The following is a 22,794-nucleotide window of genomic DNA, read 5'->3' as shown; positions in this document are numbered from 1 at the left end:
TCTTTCTTTCTTTCTTTCTTTCTTTCTTTCTTTCTTTCTTTCTTTCTTTCTTTTTAGTAACAGATGATTATCACCGTGGTTTTACGGTTTGTACATATTTAGTTAAACATCAATTGCATGAGATTTTGACATTTCTTTTTGACACAATTCTTTTCTTTTTTCATTTCAAGTCCCAACCTAGACCCTGTAGAAATCTGACCCTAATTCAAACAGTTCTTTTTTTAAAATTTTTATTTTATTTAAATTCAGGTAATTAACATTTGGTTTATTATTAGTTTCAGAGGTAGAGTTCAGTGATTCAGCATTTGTGTATAACGCTCAGTGCTCATGACATCAGATGCTTTCCTTAATGCCTGTCACCTAATTACCTCCCCCAGCAACCCTCAGTTTGTTTCCTATAGTTAAGAGTCTCTAATGGTTTGTCTCCCTTTCTAATTTCATCTTGTTTTATTTTTTCCTCCCTTCCCCTATGATCCTCTGTTTTGTTTCTTAAATTCTACATATGAGTGAAATCCTATGATAATTGTCTTTCTCTGACTGACTTACTTCGCTTAACGTAGTACCTTCTAGTTCCACCCACATCATTGCATATGATAAGATTTCATTTTTTGGATGGCTGAGTAATATTCCATTGTGTGTATACACCTAATCTTCTTTATCCATTCATCTGTTGACGGATGTCCGATAGAGCAGGCATTTCAATTAAGAGTTACTGCATAACCAAACCCTTGTACAGGGAATCAAGGTTCCAACTCCATTGGCTGGTGATGTAAGTCCCTAACACACTCTCTCATTGGGTTACTGTGGCATTAGAGCAGTGGTTCTCAGAGTATGGCCCAGCAACCATCAGCAGCACCTGGGAACTTATATGAATGCACATTCTCAGGCCTCCAGATCTACTGAATCAGAACCAGAGTGGGGAAGGGGCAATGATCTGTTGGAACAGAGCCTCTAGGAGATTCTGATCACTCTCGAGATTTAGGAACATGTTCTCAACTGTGGCTAGACATTGGATCATCTGGGGAGCTTTAAAAGTCCAGTTGCTTGGTTCCCACCCACAGTTTCTCATTGAACAGATTTGGGGTACAGCCTGGACCTCAGGATTTTTTCAAAGCTCCCCAGGGGATTTTCAGGTGCATCCAAGGTTGATAACTGCACTTCAAAGGAGCCTGTTGAAATGCCCACGTAGTCCTTTCTCCTGGGTGAGAGGTGAGGAGTGGGAGGTATGTGTAGTTTGACAGAGCTCCCAAGTGGTCTATTGTACCAACTGAACACTGCCCCCACTTGGAGAACCTGACCTTAAACCACCAGCCTCATGAAATATACTTGAGAGGGCTTTCCGTGGACTGAATATTCACTCAATGTGATTTGTTTTAAAGGTTGCTTTTAATGCTATATTTGTGCAGCAAATGTAGACACTCGTATAGCACAATATTAACTCCTAAATTCTCAAAGGCTTTCCCCACAATATGCCATCTGGCAAGCATTATTGTAATCATCTCTTTATTAACCACACTAATGAAGGACTAGCATGGCATTGGTAATTGAAAAACACAGATCATTTAAAAATCATTCAGGCTAGTGCTGGCCCTGCTTTCCTAACCAGGAAGCATTCAGGAGTAGAAAATATTGACTGATTCCTACTTTCCCTGAGGAGTGTAGTAGAGGTATTAATACATCTTATTTTAGTTGGAAATTTGAGCAATAGAAGAAGTGAGAGGGTTCTAAATTAAAATTACTTTTTTTTTTCTGTATCAAGGAGTCTGTTTTTTCGATGAGAAGCCCAAAGCAGACAAACAGTGAATATATTTAAAATGCATTTGTACATTGGAACCAGTGGATTCACAGTGTGCTTTAGCAGAAGTGGCATGGGATTTGAGGAAGCAGTGGGTCTGGATCCTAGATCTTATTCTGCTATTGCTTGTGTTATTTGAAATGAGCCTTTCAGCCACCAGTGGGGCTCCAAGTATGGTCCCTATCCAGCAGCATCAACATCACTTGGGAATTAGTTGGAGATTCAGAGTCTCAGAGCCATTACAACCTTTCTGAATCAGAGACTATGGGGTGAGACCAGGACATGGTGTTTTAACAAGTGCTCTGGGAGATTTAAATGGCTGCTCTGGTTTGAGCATCATCACTCTCTACCAGTGTACTCTTTTCTCATCTATTAAGTAAGGCTGCCAGCCTAGCTAATATCTGAAGGCCATTCCAGCTGTCCAGTTGGCGTGGTGTATGGCCTGGAAAAGGTTGTAAGTGTTCTCCATCTCAGGCCTTGAATCTTTCCTTGGATGTGTGATTGAAGTAACTCAGCTAAAAAGCTAGCATGTGGGCAACAGAAGAGAAACAGTTCTCTGGGAACTCTATACCCAAACACTCCCCAGAATGTTCAGTATAAAATAAACTGTACTTTCTTCAATGGCTTGGTACCATTTTTCCCAAAGTGATAAAGCTCGATGCTTTGGAAGGGGAGGCAGACTCTAACCCCTTCTCTGGGGGCCCAGAGCTGTCTGATGTGATTCACGGAGTGGCGCTTCTACGGGTACTAACAAATGGCATCTCAGAAGGATGTGCAGGGGTACACAGGCTTTGCAGTAAAACAAGGGAAAATTTCAAGCTATTTATCAAAGCTCTTGCAGCTTCCATTTCAAGACAGGTGGAAAAAAGTAACATGGAACAAGAAAAGAAAATAAATCTGTATCCAGAGCATCTCATAAATAAGAAAAGAGTAGGGAAGCTGTTGGCCTTGCTGGATTCTCAGAGTATTTTTGTCACAGTAAAGAAAGCTTTCAAATGTTTTGGCATGTAATTCGTATACTTTTTTTCATTATCAAAATCTGCGGTTGTAAAATCATTTCACTGGCTATTAAAATCAAAAGAGAAAAAGGGAACAGGCATTTCAAGGAGAGGGAGACTGGGAAAACGGTACCTGAATTTAAAAGAGAAGGAGAGGGAGAGAGCAAGAGAGCACATAGTTCCCCCACAAATACAAAATAATTTTTTTTTCATCTAAAAAGCAGTGATGCTTTATAATTTAAGACAAGTCATAGGAAATCAAAGACCATTTTCTAATTGGCTTCTGTTCAGTGAGAGCCTGTTTGTTAGAGACAATAGGGCATGGTTTAATGAACACGAGAGTGCCTTGGGTCTGTTATGTCTGGGAGATGGAGAAATTACAGCTTTTATTAAAAGGGATGGATTGCAGGCCCACGTTGACGGAGCAGATGACGTTGGTTGAGCAGAACCGCAGCTGACGAGGGCCTGCCTTGGTCATCTTTGGGAAATTCCCAGCAGTGTCCAGGTGACCAATGAACTCAGAACTAAAATCCTGGTCAAAAGCCCGAGCTCTGAGTTCAGATTCGGGCTCTGCCTCATCCTGACTCTGACACCCAGCTACCAGCTCGGTTCCTTGTCTTTTGGAGCAAGATAATAACAGAACCTACATAGTGGGAGTTTTATGAGGATTAAGCGTTGGCTTATGCAAGGCACTTTATAAAATGCCTGACGAGGAGCAGGCCTTATTGTATCGGGACTATTTGCCAAAGAGCTGTCTGTCTCTTTAAAAGAATCCTAAAAATAAATCAAGTGATTTCCTAACCGTGAGACCTCCTTGAGAGCAGCAGCGCCCTATTTGATACCCTCCATGTGTGCCCAAGGAGGGGGATGACTGATAAGAGGCTCCGCGTGGATCCCAGGAGCCCAGTGGGCACAAGACAGATGACTCTTGAGCCGTGGGGACCTGCTGCCTGGCCAGCTTCCTTGACAGAACTCTGCGGGGTTATTCGAACTGGATTCGGAGGAACTAATTTTTGTCATTTGATTTCCTTTTGGTGTGTCTATTTTGGGAATGGACTCAGGCCAGTGCTAGAAATAGGTCTGAAGTAAATGTCATGTTTTTCTCGCTTACATCTGGTACACTCTCCTTTGTTGGCTGGGCTGTGTTCGTAGCAGCTAATATTGATTAGCCTGGATTTTTCTCAAATACACTTTTCTCAGGCTATGTGAAGTCTGCGTGCTAGCAGTACCAAAATAAATGCATTTGACTTATAAGCCGAGGGTAGGGAACAAAGTAGGAACAAAAGCATGCTGAGACATATTGTCCAAACAAGCCATTGCCTGCTCTGCCAAATCCAAGCTGGGAGGCCCCAGGCGAGCTTCTTGTCTCATCCGAGTGGCAGTTTCCCATCCATAAAAGCAGGGACAATAGCAATAATGTCCAGTGCCTCGTTATTATTAGAGAATGTGTGTAAAGCACCAGCTCGTGCCGGCCCTCAGGAAGTCCTCAGCAAATACCAACTTGTAAAATGTGACTTTAAAATGTTAAAATGTAGCATATCAAAGACAAAATAATAAATTTAGGTATAATGTAGGAATTCCACTCTTTTCTTCTAAAGAACTAAAGCTGTCCTGAAACCTTTCTTTACAAGTTAACTTTTTAGACAGAATCTCTGGTCATTTATTTCCAGCCTTTTGATCCCCTTGTTCTTGAATACAAGCCTGACCCTCTTACTCCAGTGAGTATCAGATGAAGGCTGAACCCCACTACATTTGATCTGCCCAGTGATTTTCATTTTTGTTATAATTAGATTTATTTTAGGAGATATATCTTTCTTATCCTAACTTGGGTTAGGAAAAAGATCTTGCCAACATCTTTTTTTTTTTTTTAAAGATCTTATTTATTTATTGGAGAGAGAGAGAGAGAGCACAAGCATGGGGAGCATTAGGCAGAGGGAGCAGCAGGCTCCCTGCTGAGCAGGGAGCCCTATAGAGCGCCTGATCCCAGGACCCCAGGGTCATGACTGGAGCCAAAGGCAGACGCTTAACTGACTGAGCCACCCAGGTGCCCCAAATCTTTCCAACATCTTAAATTAATCAGAACAAAATGCTAAAATAAAATATTGAAGTCACTGCACTGACCCAACTTGATATAGAGAGATGGACAGAGAAGCTCTCAAAACTGAAATGGGCCAGTAGTCCTATAATTTTAGATGTCCTTTATTATCTCATAATTTCTTTTTCAAAGCAGAATGGAAAAGACAGTTTAAGTACTCTTCAATAATGTAGAAAAGTGTCAGTTGTTTGAACCTTGAACAAGTGAACAAGAAGGCCTCCCTGTACTTGAATTAGAAAAAATTGCAGCAAACCCAAATTTCCCTGGTAAATCAGAGATTCAGCCTTTTTATTAAGACATATTCAGGAACAAAACAAAAATAACGTAGTTGCATACAAATTACCTGGGTTATGAGGCAAAAGCAGTTTTCTTTATTATCTATCTCTTTAACGTTTCTTTTTCATCTCTTTAACAGAAAAAAAAAAGACTTTCCTTAAATCATTTACCATTTAGATTTGAATTTTCGGGACAGATCTTGGTGATCATTTTTAATGATTAATGGTGGAGAGTGGTTCGCAGCTCTGAGCAGCCATCTTGCGGTTTTAATGAATGATCTTGAACATATGGAGAATTTGCTGGGCTTGTTTGTAGCTATTATTTTGTCTCTGTGGCTCTCGGCCCTGTGTGTAGTGAACCCAGAGCCAGAACACTGCCTGGCAGCAGGCTGATGTCAGGACCGTGTAGACTCCTGAATTGTATCAATTGTCTGCCTCGCAGGCCTGCAGATGGTGTAAGCCTGGACAGGTCATGAAGTCCATGGGCGGGTCCGGCTGTACTTAGCCCCGCCCCATGAGGATGAGGAAGTTAAAGTGCAGAAGGATGAATGCCAGAGATGTGGCCTCATCCCAGGTCTTCCACCCCAAATGCTGTTGGTTCTACCAACCGCACAGATCCCTGAAGGGCAGTTTTTACATTATTTTCTTTTCCCCACAGGGCCCTATGTCCATGAATAATCCTATATTTCACTCTTCAGCTGAGTTTCCTAACCCTGGATAGGAAATCTGCACCTGTAGAAAGAAGCCCCCACCCCAGAAGGTTCACATGAAGAGAGAAAATCATGCTCCTTGATTATTTGGAGCTGGAGAGAGAATGAACCTGATCAAACATTTTGTTTTCCTCACAGAATCATGTCAACCCCGCCATGGACTTCACCCAGACGCCTCCTGGGATGTTAGCCCTGGACAACATGCTGTACTTCGCCAAGCACCACCAGGATGCCTACATCCGGGTAAGCATGAAGTGTCTCGAAGCTGGTGTATGTTTCCTACTGAATTTGAATTTCTAACTTGCAGATATGGAGGGATTACTCTGAGATGAGTGGCTCCAGAGTTGTGACTTTCCCCATTCTGTAAAATAAATGTCAAAATTAAATCAAGAGGGACACTTGAAATCAAGATTTTTGACTTAAATTTTCTCATGTGATGACATTAAAAAAAAACACAACAGATACCAGAAAATGTCTTATCTATAGTTGAATAGTGGATTATGACAAAAACTCTCAGACATAAATAGCAAGGAAGGAGGATGAACTATCCACCCCAAACCTGAACAATCCCAGCATTAGTGGAGACCCCTGAGGCTCATTCCACTTGGTAGAAAAGAGACCGAGGGTTCTCTCTGGTTCTCCTTCTGTTCAGTCCAATGCCAGAGACATGATAAGATAAAACACAAAGAGAAAAATGGGAGAGATGGGGAGGAAAGAGAAATGCCTTTTCTCATAATTTGTAGCAAACTAGTGAAACTCCCACTCTGGAGAGAGAGACAGACTCCTTTGTGGGCGGGGCAGAAGGAAACCAGAAGGAAGGTGCCCCCTGCTGAGTGGGCAAGATAGGTGTGGGAAGGACCAAGTGTGAACTCCCAGGAGCCTAGGGATGGTGACATAGGGCTGCTCCACTGGACGCCCTGGATTTGTGCTGACTCCTACCTTGTCTTCAAGGAGAGGGGCCCAGATTCAGTCGGGTTGAGGTATATCATCCAAGATTGAAATGGAGGAGGATATGAATAAATGCACAAGGGAATTGTGAGTGGTTGAAATGACTAGCCCTCAGCTTAGAAAATACTTGATGAATGAATTGCCTAATGCAGCAAGAGTAAGGCTCAGACTAGAAGATGAGTCTATTACACTGACGTTCTCTGTTAGATCCCCCTTGGCGGCACTGGCTTTCTGGAGACCGGGATTCAAGACCTGGCACCATCGTGGTCTAGTGATATAAATGTGAGCAGTCCCTTTTGTCTAGGCTAAAGTTTCCTCTCCAAACAAGGAAGCAGTACTTCCCTAGGAGGCATTTGGAAATGTGTGGGTAGGTTTTGTTGTCGCCATGCCAGTGGGGTACTGCTGGCCAAAGCCTAGAATTATGGGACACTCTGCACATGAAAGATTGTTCTACCCAGCAGTGGCCCCTTGAAAAAAGCCATGCCAGATTTCTGAGTTCCCTGTAGGCACTATATTTTAACTTTATGTGTTTTTCTATATATGCGGTTTGACAAGCTTTGATTTATACTGAAATGTTATTTATAATTTGATTATGTAAAGGATTTTATGCATTCCTGCAGACAGTTGGGGATCAGGTGCTTGGTCAGAAATGCAGTCTTTCATAAGAAAATTATTTTTTCATGAGAGTTTAATTTGGCTTATATGCACGTATATTTATTGCACAGATTTTTTTTTTCTAGGAATATAATCTGCTCTCACAGCAAGTAAATTAATATTGTTGAGATACCTTATCATATATAGCCTTGGATGGTTGAGTGTGAAAAGAAGAAGCCAAATAGAAATTGAATTTAGCACTGATTAATGTTTGTGGATGAAGGTTTCTAAAATTAGAGCTTATTGATGCTGAATATATTGTTAATTGCATAAGAAGCATATGTCTCATGAAAAGTAATTTAACATTTGGAACCCATTTTCCTCAGTGCATTCTCTAAACTGTCATAAGTAAATTAATACATGGCCACCTGAAAGAGCTTGACATCTGATAGAAACTTAAAAAAAAAAGTATTTGTAGGGACAACTGGGTGGCTCAGTTGGTTAAGCTGCTGCCTTCCGCTCAGGTCATGAGCCCAGGGTCCTGGGATTGAGTCCCACATTGGGTTCCTTGCTCAGCAGGGAGCCTGCTTCTCTCTCTGACTCTGCCTGCTTGTGCTCTCTCTCTCTCTCTCAGAAATAAATAAAATCTTAAAAAAAAAACTATTTGTAAAGAAAAATGTGGCCCTTTTTGTCCACCTGCCGTTTTCTTTTTTATTATTTTTTTTCACATGCCCTTTTCTTTGCTATTAGATAGTATCTATATGTAAGCCTATCTATATCTCTGCATCTATAACTGAAATGTCTGTTATTTTCTCAAAAGTGTCAGTTTCCTGATATTTTCTGTGTCCCATCTGACTTTAGGGCATTAACTCCTGGATGGAAAGCCAAAGCTATTTTACATGAACAATTGGGGTTAGGGGACCACATATAAAGTCTGAGGCCTTCTGCAAGGAAGTTTTGGGATGACTCTGGAAACAGTTATCCCAGTAATAGTGAAATAGTACAGACGGTGGAAACCGTCACCTCAGACAGCTAATTAAATTTTGAACTATGAGCTGAGTGGTCTCTTCTGAAACGTAAAGTTGGGTTCCTTTTTAGAATAAATTTACATTGATGAAATTTGCTTTGTTTTTGACCAGATAAATTTCCTGCCTGAATGTATTCATTACTTTTATCTTTCATTCAATAAATGCTTATTCTGTACCTGAATATGGTCTCACCTGTCACTTTGCCAGTCACAGTACAGTTGAGATCTTTAAAAGGAATTGTAACACACACATACACACTTGCACACAGGCACACACACAGATATTTCCTCTTCGCCCCGACACCCTCTTCCAGCTATCCTCTTCCTTCAAACACTGTGTATTTGTACTTTTCCGAATTGTCTTCTTGCCCTATGTTCATTAATCTGCCACTCACTTTTCAATACCCCGTACCAAGGCTTCCACTCATCACTTTCCAGAAGCTGTTCTCCTGCCAAATGGAGAACAGCACCCCGCCCACCCCCCCACTCCCCACCTTTGTCTCAACTGCCTTTCCATTGACACTGGATACTATTTGCCACTGACCAGTTTTTTTGTTTGTTTTTTTGTTTTTTGGTTTTTTTTTTTGTTTTGCCTGAAGCCAGTCCTATCTGTCTTGGTTCTCTTTTTGTCCATTTCTCTTAGTCTCCCTGGGGGCTTTCTCTCCTTCTGCCTGTCCTTCTAATGCACACCATTCCAAGGACTCCACTGTAGACCTTGTCTCTTCTCAGTGCCTCAGGCTGCACATGTTTTCTGAGTCACTATCAGATGCCCAGCAGGGAGCTAGGTGATGGCGATTCCCCAAGGATGAAGTCACTCGTGAGTCCTGTCCTTGAGGAGTTTACTGTCTGAAGATGGAAAGGAGGGGTGAAGAGATAAATACCAGGCACTTTCCAAGCCACTTGGAATGTATTTTGATTGGGTGGTGGTGGCGCAGGGAAGACACTGGGGACACAAGGGAGAGTCAGGTCTGGAAAATTTCCTGGGGGAAGTGGCATCTACAGTAAGACCTACTGGATAATGCTAGACAATCAGGTGAAGGGACGGGGACGTGGGAGAGTAATCCAGGTGGAGGGAGACATGCAAACAAGTGTATAAAGGTGTGTGCCTTTTTTAGGGAACCAAAAATAGTATAGTGTGGCCAAAACAGGGAGTGCTGAATATGATCTTGGCTTGAGGCAGATGTGGGCTGGTTCATTAGGGACCCTAGAGGACCTGTGAAGCTGTTTGTTTGGACTTTGACCTCAAGGCATTGAAGAATTTTGGAAGTGTTTTAAGTAAAGATGATGGGAGTTAATTTTAGAAAAATCACTTTCCTGCCAGAAAACAAATGTGAAAAATCAAGATGAGACAAAAATAAAAATTGGGGAACTTAAGGAGAAATGGAACTAAGGTAGTGTTTAGGGCTGGGGAGAAGCAGTTTGAGTGAATTATCTTGGAACTGAAATAAACTGGGCTCTCTCTGAGGAAGAGGGAGACGACTGGCTTGAGTGAATACAAGGATGGTCATGTCATTAATGAGACAAAGTGTGTGTCTGTGAGGGGCTAGTCATTTGGCGACATCCATAGCCTTATATGCACGTGGGACATCTGTCCAGTGGATGTACATGTCTAGTAGGCAGTGAGATGTGAGCAGCAGAGTTCAAACCCAGGTAAACCCCACATTCCATAAATTCTATGTCCTTAACCTTCATCATTACCTTTAATCTGTTCATGTAGATTATTGCCGTTTTGTCTTACTGGCCTCCCTGCTGAAGTCTAGTATCTTCCTAGCCACCTTCCATGCCAGCTTCTAGGATGATCTAAACAGAGTTCAGAACCTTTTGGGAACTACCCCTGGCCCATAAGCCTCCCTCTTGTGGTACCTGGCATATCGTAGATTTTAATAATTTCTTGTTAATTGATTAGAGACTTTCTTTAGTTTTTATTTAAATGGCCTCTTGCCAAGGATTAATTCCTATCATTTTTCCTTTTAACAACTACATAAAGGTATATATTTTTTGCAACATGAGTTTATTAACCAGCAGCCTTTTCTTATGTGTTATTTAAATGTACTCTATAACTGGGTAGTAATGAAAGCACTGGATGTAATTGAATTACCCCACACATGGACAGGCCCAGAACACAAGGAAGAATTGCAAATCTGAGCATCCCACTATGCCTGGAGTAAAATCTGGAGGCATAGCATGATTTGAGACTTCTGGGTCTTATTTACTCTGGGCATAATTGCTTTCATTTTTTCTGGAAATGCTTCACTCCCCAGTTCTCCCCACCAAAGCTCTCTCTGTGAGAGGTGGAGGGTGGCACTTGGCTCGTTCCCTTGAGCCTGCTGTCATTATTTCACAGGCAGGATAATGGTACAGAGCTGAGTGTGTTACGTGTTTTGTTTTTGTTTGCTTTTTTTGTTTTGCTCTTTTTCCCCCTCCCCGGAGTGGCAACTCTTTAATACGTTGGAAAAAAGAAGATTAGCGACTCCACTGGAAATAAAACCTTTGGACTAATAACGTGTATTCTTATTGTATTTAATTATTCATTGGGAGCTGCTGAAAAACCCGAAATGACTTGGTTTTACATTTGGTTCAAGAGTCATGCTGGCTGTTGTGGAAGTCAGGATTGAGCCACAAAGCAGAAAGTAATAACGTGGAAATCTCTGGTCTCCAAAAGGCACGGTAGCCAGGTCTGAGGAAGAAGTAGGATCATAAAAATACTTAAGACATGTTCCAACTAAAAAAAAGAGTGGCTTCAGGATGCAGTTCAGTCTTTATGGTCCCATTTGTCATCCCATGTTTGAGCTGAGAAAATGTGTACCTAGAGGAGGTTGGGTAGTATATGAGACATGTTGCATAAGTTAGCTCAGACTTGAAGAAAATCCTTGAGAGAAGCACTGTCATCACCATTTTGTAGACTCAGTAACTGGGATCTAGAGAGGTGTGGAGAGTTCCATTAGGTCAAATAGCTAGTAGACAAGCAGAACCTGAACTTAGGTCTTTGGCCTTCCAATCTTAGCCTCCTTCCAGTCAGTCTCCAGCTTCCTGTCTCTGGGCTTGGAGTGTGGTGAACATAATAGTGCTGTTCTTGAAATGGAGGGAAAGAGGACAGAATCCAAGACACATGATTAGAAGACATGGAGAATTGATGATGCCATCAAGGAAGTGTTGGTATTTACTCACCGTCTTCCTAAATCTAGCATAATCAGGAAGTCATTCCTAAAAGTAAGAGAGGTGGTCCCTTCTCTTTCCATTTAACTACAGACTTTGTAAACTGTGTCACATTGTCTTTATTAAATTGTAAATCCTCTGAAAACCTAGGCTGCCTTTTTCCTCTATGTTACCATATTACCGAATATGTGCCTGAGACTCAAATGATGTTATTTAAAGGAATAAATGAGCCTGGCAAAGGTATCATTGCAGAGCTTTCCAGATTTCCGATGTGGTTGTTAAGTTTCAGACTAGTGACATGAGAAGTGACATTTGGAAGATGAGGGGAGCTTCAGAACCTATTGTCAGTCATCTGTCTCCCCCTTGGCATTGCAGCCAGACAGAAGCGTGCTGTGCATTAATCCCAGGCCCTAAAGACGTCAGATAAGCTATTTCAATGTGCAACAATCAAAGCCAAATGCATGCAAATGAGATATTTCTGTTATTGCTTACATCTTTTTCCGTGGAAAAAAAATTCACACAGAAAAGGAAAACAGCCCATCTTCTTAGATGCTCAAAAGCATCTAACTAAAGGAAGAGAAATTCCTTTAACATGCACATTTATTCATTCACTGACCCATTCAGGAAATATTATCAAACACCTCCCATCTGCCAGGCTGGTGCCACGCACAGTGGATATGGTGTTCAACAAGAAGAGCGGGGTCTAGTTGGTAAATAGCAGAAATTAGAACAGCAGGCAAAAGAAGAGAGTAGAGCTCGTTTTATCGTGGTTTTTTTTTTTTTGTTTTTTTTTTTTTCCTTGTTTGTTTTTCTCCGCCTTAGGTTTTTTCTTGTTTCCTTCTGGATTTTTAGATGTGACCTATCCTGGGCAAATCTACCAAGTCACAAAACCTTTACTTGATAGTTCTTTGCCGTTTCCCACAATATTTTGAGCAGGTAAATGTTTCACCATTTTATAAATTATCATACTGTTTAACTCTGTCGAATCACTTAGGACTCACTTTCTTTTTTTTTTTTTTTTTTTTTAAGAATTTTTTTATTTATTTGACAGAGAGAGAGATCACAAGCAGGCAGGGAGGCAGGCAGAGAGAGGAGGAAGCAGGCTCTCCGCAGAGCAGAGAGCCCGATGCGGGGCTCGATCCCAGGACGCTGGGATCATGACGCGAGCCGAAGGCAGAGGCCTTAACCCACTGAGCCACCCAGGCGCCCCTAGGACTCACTTTCTTAACCAGTGACCTAATTTTAAGGAATGGCACTACTTCTTAGAGAAATATTCTGGTGTTGGGTCAATGGGGACTAGAATAAACCTGACCCCTCTTGTATGTTTTCTTTGGTGTAATATTTGTCATAAATAAAATGTTTTCTTAATGAAGCTGTTACGTAACTTATACAGAATTTCTGAAATCTTGAGGTTTCTAGTAACAAAATTAGGAGTAAACACTGGAAACTACTTGTTTTTCACGCAGCCTGCAATTTTTGCCTCCTAATTTATGATGAACATTTCATCTAATTGGAATATTTTTGCACCCTGGGTGACGATGCTAGACGTTAATGGATTTCCCAAGTCGGGTAAAATAGAACTCCCTTTAAAAATAAGATGAATTATAATGGTTTCATGTAGCTGTGAGCCAGGGCACATGTATGTTTCAAATGTTAGGCCAAATCAGAACAGAAATACTTATAATACATGAAGTAAATTCGATTATGGGAAAAGATGGCTATTTGTACCTAAGAACTGTTTTCTTAAGCTTCTTCCACTATTTTTATCCATTTCACTTTTTTTTAACAGATGAAAAATTTAAAGTGTGTTTACACTATTTCAGAACCTTTAAATGGATTCTTCCTTCTCATGATGCATACATAGTAAACAATACTTCTAAAAAATAGTTGGGAGAAATACTGGCTTAGACCCTAACTCACCACTGAGATTTGGAGGCCTAGGTCTGGAGGCAGCACTGAAAGGAAAATGCTCTGAGATGACCTAGGATGCGAAAAGCTACCATCTTTTAAGCCTTTGCCTCATTTTTTCTTTTCTTTTCTTTTTTTTTTTTTTTAAAGATTTTATTTATTTATTTGACAGAGAGAGATCACAAGTAGGCAGAGAGGCAGGCAGAGAGAGAGGAAGGGAAGCAGGCTCCCTGCTGAGCAGAGAGCCCGATGCGGGACTCGATCCCAGGACCCTGAGATCATGACCTGAGCCAAAGGCAGCGGCCTAACCCACTGAGCCACCCAGGCGCCACCCTTTGCCTCATTTTGACTGCTTAACACACATTATTTGTAACCTTCCATGCAGTGCTCCCAGGGATGGGAAGAGAAGGTGACCCTTGTACCCTCTTCTTTCAGTACACAGATCTCTGTTTGTTGAGGCCTGCCTCAAGTTCAAAGCCGTTTTGGGGAAACTCTTTTTGATTTCTCTCTCCTGTGTCCGAGGGCATAAACATACTTGTCAGAGCAAACACAGAGCTTGCCATGAGATAACCACTATGCTAAGCACATATATTAATCTTTCACAGCACCCCTATGACATCAGAAGTGTTGTTATTTCTATTTTACAGATGAGGAAACTTCACACAGAGAAGTTAGGTGGCTTGCCCAGGGTCACACAGCTGAGGAAGAGCCAGAAATTAATTTAAAGCCAAGTACTCTGCTTCCAGTGGCTTTTAGGGGTTTGTAGATTCATATGGGACGGGGGTGGGGGGTGGGACGCAGCTGCAGTTCAAATGAGTCCGTGGTTGGGTCTGTTTAGTATTTTTAAAGGGAAGAGAATTTGAATTGCCTGTAGGCAGGGCATGCATCCCCTCTTCCAATTTCCATGAGCCCCAGAACTCTCTACTCTAGTCTGTCTGGCTGCTTCATGCATTCTTGTTACCTGCCTTGTATCTGAGGGACTTGAGTTAGCAATCACCGGTGCCAGTGGTCTACAGCGACCTGTGTGAAGTTCTGGATACATTATCAGCATGCAGTAGGTGCTCAAGCCATTTTCTTTGCCTTTTCCCTTTCCTCATCCATAAAGTTGTGCTTGACTAATGCCTCATCTCTCTCTCACTAAGAATAAAGCATCTAAATTTCAGCCTCCTGAGGGCAGACAAAAGGAATAGGCAGGCTTCTCAAATTCTCCGGTTGTAAACTTTAAGGAAGAAATGTCATCAGATCTTATTATAAGTACACTGGACCGGTGTTCTTGGGGCTCCAAGCATGGTCAGCCTTCCACACTCTATGTCAGACCATGCAATGGGTCCCTTGCTGCCCACTAGCTGGCATTTCAAGGAGGCAGGAACCAAGGATCCTACATGCGCTAAGGCAGGGTGCTGATGGAGGCTGTGCTGAGTCTTTAAAATAAATCAAGGAACTTTTAACATTTCGAGGGGGAAATTGGCAGTTTCCCAAGTGGCATAATTACAGGACAGTGTGTAATGTGTAATTAAACTTAACTATGAAGCAAATAATTGGAATAAAGCTTGGTGGCACATCATTTTTTGTTCTCACAGTGCTGACAGATCCTCCCCTCCCCTTGTCCCTGAAATGGCTTTAGTGGCAATTGCTCCTAATTTTTTTTTTTAAATGAAATTATATGTTGCCAGTTAAACACACAGTTTCGTGTAAAGGAGCCTTTTTTATTTGAACGACGTTTTCCTTCTAGGTGATCTGGAGCACAGAATCAATTTGGAATAACAAGGACCCCAAGGCATAGCCTTGCTGGGACTTTAAAATGACTCTTTTTCTATTAATTCATTTACATACTTTATTCTTTGCTTTTATTTTTATTCTTTCTTTGACCAAGGTCCACAGCCCGGAGGCTTGTTTTTATGTAGCTTTTTCATGTTACAAAAATAGCGGCATTAATTTCATTGATTGTGAATAACCAAGCTGTTACTGCCAGTCAGGACCCCCTGAGAGTGTGAATATATGTGATTAGATTTACTAATTGCACTGGAAGGCATAATTTCTGACTTCCAAAGTCAGTGATTTGAATGGGATGCTTCAGGCCTTGGGATGAGATCATTGTTCAATATGGGCTTGCTTTTGTCTTTGAAGACCCATTATCTGAGCAGAGGCAGGCAGGTTCCACATACATGATCTGCTGGACATAACAGTGTACACGCTCTGTGTTCACACCACCTGAGTTCTTTTGGTACTGGATTTAGTTTCTGGAATCTGAAGCAGGACTAAAACATGATAACTACCTGTTTCCTTCTCCTTGGCTACCAGCCCAGGCTGGGTATTAGGTTCAGAATATTTTTTTCCATTGTGTTATGTTAGTCACCATACAGTACATCATTAGTTTTTTTTTTTTTTTTTTTTTTACATCATTAGTTTTTGATGCAGTGTTCCAAGGTTCATTGTTTACATATAATACCCAGTGCTCCATGCAATCTATGCTCTCCTTAATACCCACCACCAGACTCACCCATCTCCCTAATCCCCTCCCCTCTAAAACCCTCAGTTTGTTTCTCAGAGTCCACAGTTTCTCATGGTTCACCTCCCCCTCTGATTTCCTCCCCTTCACTTTTCTTTTCCTTCTCCTAATGTCCTCCATGTTATTCCTTATGTTCCACAAGTAAGTGAAACCATATGATAATTGACTTTCTCTGCTTGACTTAGTTCACTCTGCATACTCTCCTCCAGTCCCATCCATGTTGATGCAAAAGTTGTGTATTCATCCTTTCTGATGGCTGTGTAATATTCCATTGTATATATGGACCACATCTTCTTTATTCATTCATCTGTTGAAGGACGTCACAGCTCTTTCCATAGTTTAGCTATTGTGGACATTGCTGCTATGAACATTGGTGTGCATGTGGCCCTTCTTTTTACTACATCTGTATCTTTCGGGTAAATACCCAGTAGTGCAATTGCAGGGTCATATATTTGAAGGGTTTTGTTTATTGTTTGTTTGTTTATTTTAAAATGCAGTAGGACTTTAAAACACAGTGATGGATTGCTTGAGAAAAAAATGAAGCTACATAAAACCAAGCTACATAATGAACTCTGTGTAGTGGACACACTGTAAACCTAAGCCCAGTGTGAATTATAAGGATAGAAACTACAGATGTCCTCCCTAGAGGACCGGTGAAGCCCTGAGCTGAGAGTCACTGTCCTGAGGTCTGTTAGACTTTGTAATACCTTCCCATTCTTTCTCCAAACTGGGCATCTCTCAGTCCACATTGTCCATTTGAATATCTGACTATGCTGAACAAATAAATATTTATTGAGTACTTGCTCTGTGACCAGCTGCCTCCTTTCTGCTGCATTGATCAATAATTTGATCCTCTTCTTTGATTATACATTTTCTACCTTCAGTAGAGCCCAGTAGCTGCCATGCTAGAGATTTGCTGTTGTTTCTTCCCTTTTTGCTCTCATTGCTGCACCACGTGACAGTGCGGAAGTTCCAGGAGCTGCAGATCACTTCTGCATGTTTTTTAAGGAGGAAAGTTTTCTGGGAATCCTCTCTCTTTTGTGTGCTTAGAGTTGGAAGGTGTTATAGACCTCATTGGCTTTCCAGTTATTTTTAAATAATAGACTTTATTTTTTAGAGAAGTTTTAAGTATATAGAAAGATTGAGCAGAGATACGGAAGGTTCCCATACATCCTCCTGCCATGCTGCCACGCACAGTTTTCCCTATCATGAACACCTTGCGTGAGTCTTGTACACTTAGTTACATTTGATAAGCCAATATCCTGCAACCTTGCTATCATTGCTCATTACTTCCAGGAGTTATTTGTTGAGTCTTTGGAATTTTCTAGATAGATAATCATGTCATCTCTGTACAGTTTTATTTCTTCCTCTCCAGTCTGTATACTTTTCAAGCCTTTATCTTATTGCATTACCTAGGACTTTCAGTAACATATTGAGGAGTGGTAAGAAGGAACATCTTGCCTTGATCCTGATCTTAGGGGGAAAGACTTAAGTTTCCCAGCATTAAGTATGATGTTAGTTACCTGTAGATTGTTTTATAGATGTTTTTATTAAATTCATGAAGTTCCCTATCAGTATTATTTTGCTAGGACTGCTGTAACAAAGGAAAATGGACTGGGTGGCTCAAACAACAGAAATATATCCCTTCACATTTCTGGAGGCCAGAAGTCTGAGATCAAGGTGTCAGCAGGACTGATTTCTTCTAAGATCTCTCTCTTTGGTTTGTAGATGTTTGTCTTCTCCCTGTGATCTCATGTGGTCTTCTTTCTGTCTGTGTCTGTGCCCTGTGGAAGGACAGAAGTCATATTGGATTAGGACCTACTGTAATGACCTCATTTTGATTTAATTACCTCTATAATTAACCTGTCTCCAAATAAAGTCACATTCTGAGGCACTAGGAATTAGGACTTCAGTCAATAAATTTATCCCAATTCATTAGCCCAATTGAGCCCATAACACCATCTATTCCTAATTTGCTGAGAGTTTTTATCATGACCGGACATTGGATTTTGTTAAATGCTTTTTCTATGTGCATTAATATTCTTGTATGATTTTTCTTCCTTTACTCTGATGAATTACATTAATTGATTTTTGAATGTTGAACCAGTCCTGCATATTTGGAATAAATCCCATTTGATTATAGTGTATAATTTTGGGTTCTATTTGATAATATTTTGTTGAGCATTTTGCATCTGTGTTCATGAGAGCTGTTTGTGTGTAGTTTTCCTTTCTTGTAATGTCTTTGATTTTGGATTAGAGTAATGCTGACCTCATAGAACAAATTAGGAAGTGTTCCTCTGCCTCTGTTTTCTGGAAGAGATTGTAGAGAATTGACATCATTTCTTCTTTAAATGTTTGGTAGAATTCACCAATAAAACCATCTGGGCATGGTGCTTTCCATTTTAAATGGTTACTAATTATTGATTCAGTTCCTTTAATTGATACAGGCCTATCCAGATTATCTATGTCTCCTGTATTTTGAGGAATTGGGCTTCTTCATCTATGTTATCAGATTTGTGGGCATAGAGTTGTTATAATATTACCTTATTACCTTTTATTATCATTGGGTCTGTAGTGATGGCTCCTCTTTCATTTTCAACGTTGGTAATTTATCTTCTCCCGTTTTTTCTTGGTTAGCCTTGCTAGAATTTTATCATTTTTTTAAAGATTTTTTTTAAATTTATTGACAGAGAGAGAAATCACTAGTAGGCAGAAGTAGGCAGAGAGGTAGGCAGATAGAGAGGGAGAAGCAGGCTCCCTGCTGAGCAGAGAGCCCAATGTGGGGCTCAATCCCAGGACCCTGGGATCATGACCTGAGCCGAAGGCAAAGGCTCAACCCATTGAGCCACCCAGGCGCCCCAGAATTTTATCATTTTAATTGATCTTTATCACTTTAATTGATCTTATTATTTAATTGATCTTTTGGCTTCACTGATTTTTTTGTGTTGGATTTCCAGTTTTCTGTTTCATTGATTTTGGCACTTATTCTTATTACTACTGTCTTCCACTTACTGCAGATTTAATTTGTTCTTTTCTGGTTTCCTAAAGTGGAAGCTTAGATTATGGATTTTACATCTTTCTTCTTTTATAATATATGCATCAAATGCTGTAATTTTCCCTGTAAGCATTGCCTTTGCTGTATCCCACACATTTCTAAAAACTCTATTTTCATTTTCATTTAGTTCAAAATATTTTCAAAAACTATTTAGGCTTTTTCTTTAAGCCTTGTGTTATTTAGATGTGTGTTGTTCAAACTCCAAATATTTTGGGATTTCCCAACTACCTTTGGGGTATTGATTTCTAGTTTAATTCTATTGCCCAAGAGCATACTTTCTGTGATTTCTATTTTTTCTGTTAAGATATGTCTTATAGCCTGGAATATGGTTTATCTTGTAAATGTTCTATGTGTGTCTAAGAAGAATGTGTATTTGACTGTTGTTGGATGATGTATCCTATGCACATCAATTAGATCGAGTTGATTCATGGTACTATTCATTTCAACTGTGTACTTAATGATTATCTGCCTGCTGGATCTATAAATTACCAAAATATAGGTATTCAAGTCTCTAAGCATAAAAGCAGATTTGCCTCTATTTCCTCACATTTTTATCAGTTTTTGCCCAACATAATTCAGTGTTCCATGGTTAGGTGCATGTATTTAAAAATTATTGTCCTTTTGAACAATTGAACCCTTTGTCATTATCTAATGTGTCTCTTTTCCCCTGGCAATTTTCCTTGCTCTGAAGTTTTGCTCAGAAAGTCTGAGCTAGTCATTTTGTTCTGATTCATGTTACCAAGTAGGGGGTGCTCTAGTCAGATGGGGGTCACCAGATTGGGGGTGATCCATTTGGGTGGGGGCCAGCAGGGTAGTTGGTGAAAGAATTCACCCAAGGCAGAACAACAGAGTTTATTGAACATACCACAAAGAAGCAGCAGGCAGGACAGCAAAGGAAAAATTGTCTGTGACAAGGCAGTGGTGAGGGACCACAGTTAAAGGGCAGAGTGAGGAGGTACAAAAAAAGTATGGAATTTTCCCTTTTTTGGTAATCTTAGGAACTGTGCCTGGTTTTAGTGGGCAGTTAGGAATTGTGACTATTTCAAGGAGGGTCACTTAATAAGTTTGTTTGCATTGCCTCTTTGTATTCAGCTTGGTGGTTGCTCTGGGCCCTTTTACCTTACCCAGGTTTCCATTGCTCAAGCTTATTGCCTAAAAGTGGCCTCTACACCAAGATATATCTCTTTCCATCTCTCTACTTTTATAATCTGTGTATCTTTATATGTGGAGTGGATTTTCTGTGGACAGTGTGTAATTGGGCCTTGATTTTCTGACAGCCTCTGTTTTTTAATTGATATATTTAGGCCATTCACATTTAAAGCAATTGTTGACATAATTGGATCAATATCTACCATATTTGTTTCTGTTATCTATTTGTTGTCCTTTTCCTTTGTGTGTATGTATTTCTTTTCTTTTGTTTTTCACTCTTATTTCTACCCTCTCTGGTTTTAATTGAGCATTTTCTGATTCCATTTCTCTCTTTCCTTGGTATAGCATTCATACTTCTATTAACAGTTTTTAGTTGCTGCCCTAGAGTTTGCAGTATACATTTACAACTAATCTAAGTTCGAAATAATGTTATACCACTTCACAGGTAGTGCATGTGCTTTATAAGAGATTATTCCCAATTCCTCCCTCATTCCCCTTATTCAACTCAATTATCTAGAGACAATAATCACTCAATACATTATTGGTATTATTATTTTGAACAAACTGTTACCTGTTAGATCAATTAAAAATTTAAGAATATTTTGTTTTGCCTTCCTTTATTTCTTCTCTAAAACCCTTTCTTTCCATTTGAAGATCCATATTTCTGACCTATATCATTTTCTTTCTTTGTGAAAATTTTCTTTTAATATTTCTTGTAAGACAGGTCTATTGGTGACAAGTTCTCTATGTTTTTGTTTGTCTGACAAAGTCTTTATTTCTCTTTTATCTTTCAAGGAAAAATTTTTTGGACCCAGAATTCTATGCTTTTTTTTTAATTCAAAAATTTTAAATATTTCACTCATTCTCTTCCTAATCATATGACTTCTGAAGAAAAGTCTGATCTAATTCTTATCCTTGTTACTCTTTTGGTAAGGTGTTTTCTCTCTACCTCTTGTTTCTTTCAAGGTTTTCTTTGTCTTTGATTTCCTGCAGTTTGCACATAATATGCCTAGGTGTAGATTTTTTGGTATCTATACTGCTTGTTGTTCTCTGAGTTTCCTGGATCTGTGCTTTGGTGTCTTTAAGTAATTTTGTAGAATGCTTAGCCATGTTTACATCAAATATTTCTTCTGTTACTTTCCCTGCTTCTCCTTCTCGTATTCTCATCACATGTGTGTTACAACTTTTGTAATTGGTCACAATTCTTGGATATTGTTATTTTTTTTTTCAATTCTTTTTTTTTTTTAAAGCCACTGAACCATGCTGATTAAGTTAAGAGTTTTTGCTGAAGAGGTAGGCAGAAGACAGATTGTGAAAGATGTTGCATGCTTTGCTAAATAGAGCATTTCTGCATTTGTAAATGCAGAATAGAGCAATAAACGCTAAATAGAGCTTTCTGCATTTATATACTTTACATATTGCCCTTCTGTGTGAGTATTTCCTTTAGATACAAGGTGTACTTCTAAAACTGCTATACTTCTAAAACTGCTATAGACAATGGCAATGGCAGGAATTTTGAGCTAGAGAGTGATGTGGTCTGATTTGCCTTTAAGAAAGATCAAACCAATAGTGTGGAGAATGAATTGGTGGTATCTGTAACTAGAAACAAGTCATTGCAATGGTCCAAATGAGAGATGAAGAGATTGATGTAGAAGAAGATAGCCGGAATGGGTTTGGGATACAAAATTCCTTTTTCTTTTCAGCTTGGGAATTTGTATTGTCTTATGTTTAACTCACTGATTCTTTCCTCATCCCTGACCAATATACTAATGAGCCCAACAAAGACATTCTTTATTTCTTTTACAGTGTTTTTCATTTCTAGCATTTTCTTTTGATTATTTCTTAGTGTTTCCATATCTTGCTTACCTTGCCCACCTGTTCTTGCCTATTGTCTACTTTTTCTGTTAGAGCTATTAGCATATTAATCATGGTTATTTTTAGTTCCTGATCTGAGAAGCCCCAAATCTCCACCATATCTGATTCTGACTCAAATGTTTTCTTTGTCTCTTCAGAGAGTTTTTTTGCCTTTTAACATTTCTTTAAATTTTTTGTTGACAGCTGGACATAACGTATTTGGTAACATGAATCAAGGTAAATAAGCCTTTAATGTGAGATTTTGTTTATCTAGGTAGGAATTATCCTGAATTCAGGGTTTGTTGTAGCTGTGGTATCAGAGGCTGAAATTTGTGGTGTCAGAGGCTGGTACGCTTGCTTTTCTCTCTCCTGTTGTCTGTGTGTTTCCCTAGAGACTCCTTCAAAAATAGGGTCTGAGGCTTGTAGTTTTTTACCTGTGATTTCCTGTTATTATAGAGGATCCCTGTTGATGTGATGGTAAAGTGTAAGGAGAAGGAAAGTGTCATATAGTCCTGTGATTAGATTTCTTTGTCTTTTTAACGAGCCTGTGCCCTTGTGCTGTGGCCTTCACATGTCCTTCTCAGTTCCCTTCTCCTCTTTCAGATGAGAGAAGAGGGCTGAACATGGCTGTAACCATGTTGGTTAGGTTCTGGTGACATCTAGATAGTTTAGACTCTGGTAAAATAGTTTCCCTTGAGCGCAGGCCACTGTTAAAGAGAAT

At 40.0% G+C, this 22,794-nt stretch overlaps 1 protein-coding gene across 3 annotated transcripts in view; it reads left to right on the top strand.

Moving 5' to 3' along the window:
- The window catches only part of LOC111147268 (engulfment and cell motility 1), a 524,081-nt gene that overhangs the window by 247,211 nt on the left and 254,076 nt on the right, over positions 1-22,794 (top strand). For all 3 annotated transcript variants that reach the window (XM_022503209.1, XM_022503208.1, XM_022503207.1), the window contains one exon: positions 6,012-6,116. In XM_022503209.1, the coding sequence (XP_022358917.1) occupies positions 6,012-6,116 (105 nt within the window). The remainder of the gene's footprint in view (positions 1-6,011; positions 6,117-22,794) is intronic.

This window comes from Enhydra lutris, unplaced genomic scaffold, assembly GCF_002288905.1.
Source record: "Enhydra lutris kenyoni isolate GAN:26980312 unplaced genomic scaffold, ASM228890v2 scaffoldscaffold16, whole genome shotgun sequence".
Taxonomy (NCBI): domain Eukaryota; kingdom Metazoa; phylum Chordata; class Mammalia; order Carnivora; family Mustelidae; genus Enhydra; species Enhydra lutris.
This window is presented reverse-complemented; position numbering and strand designations above follow the sequence as displayed.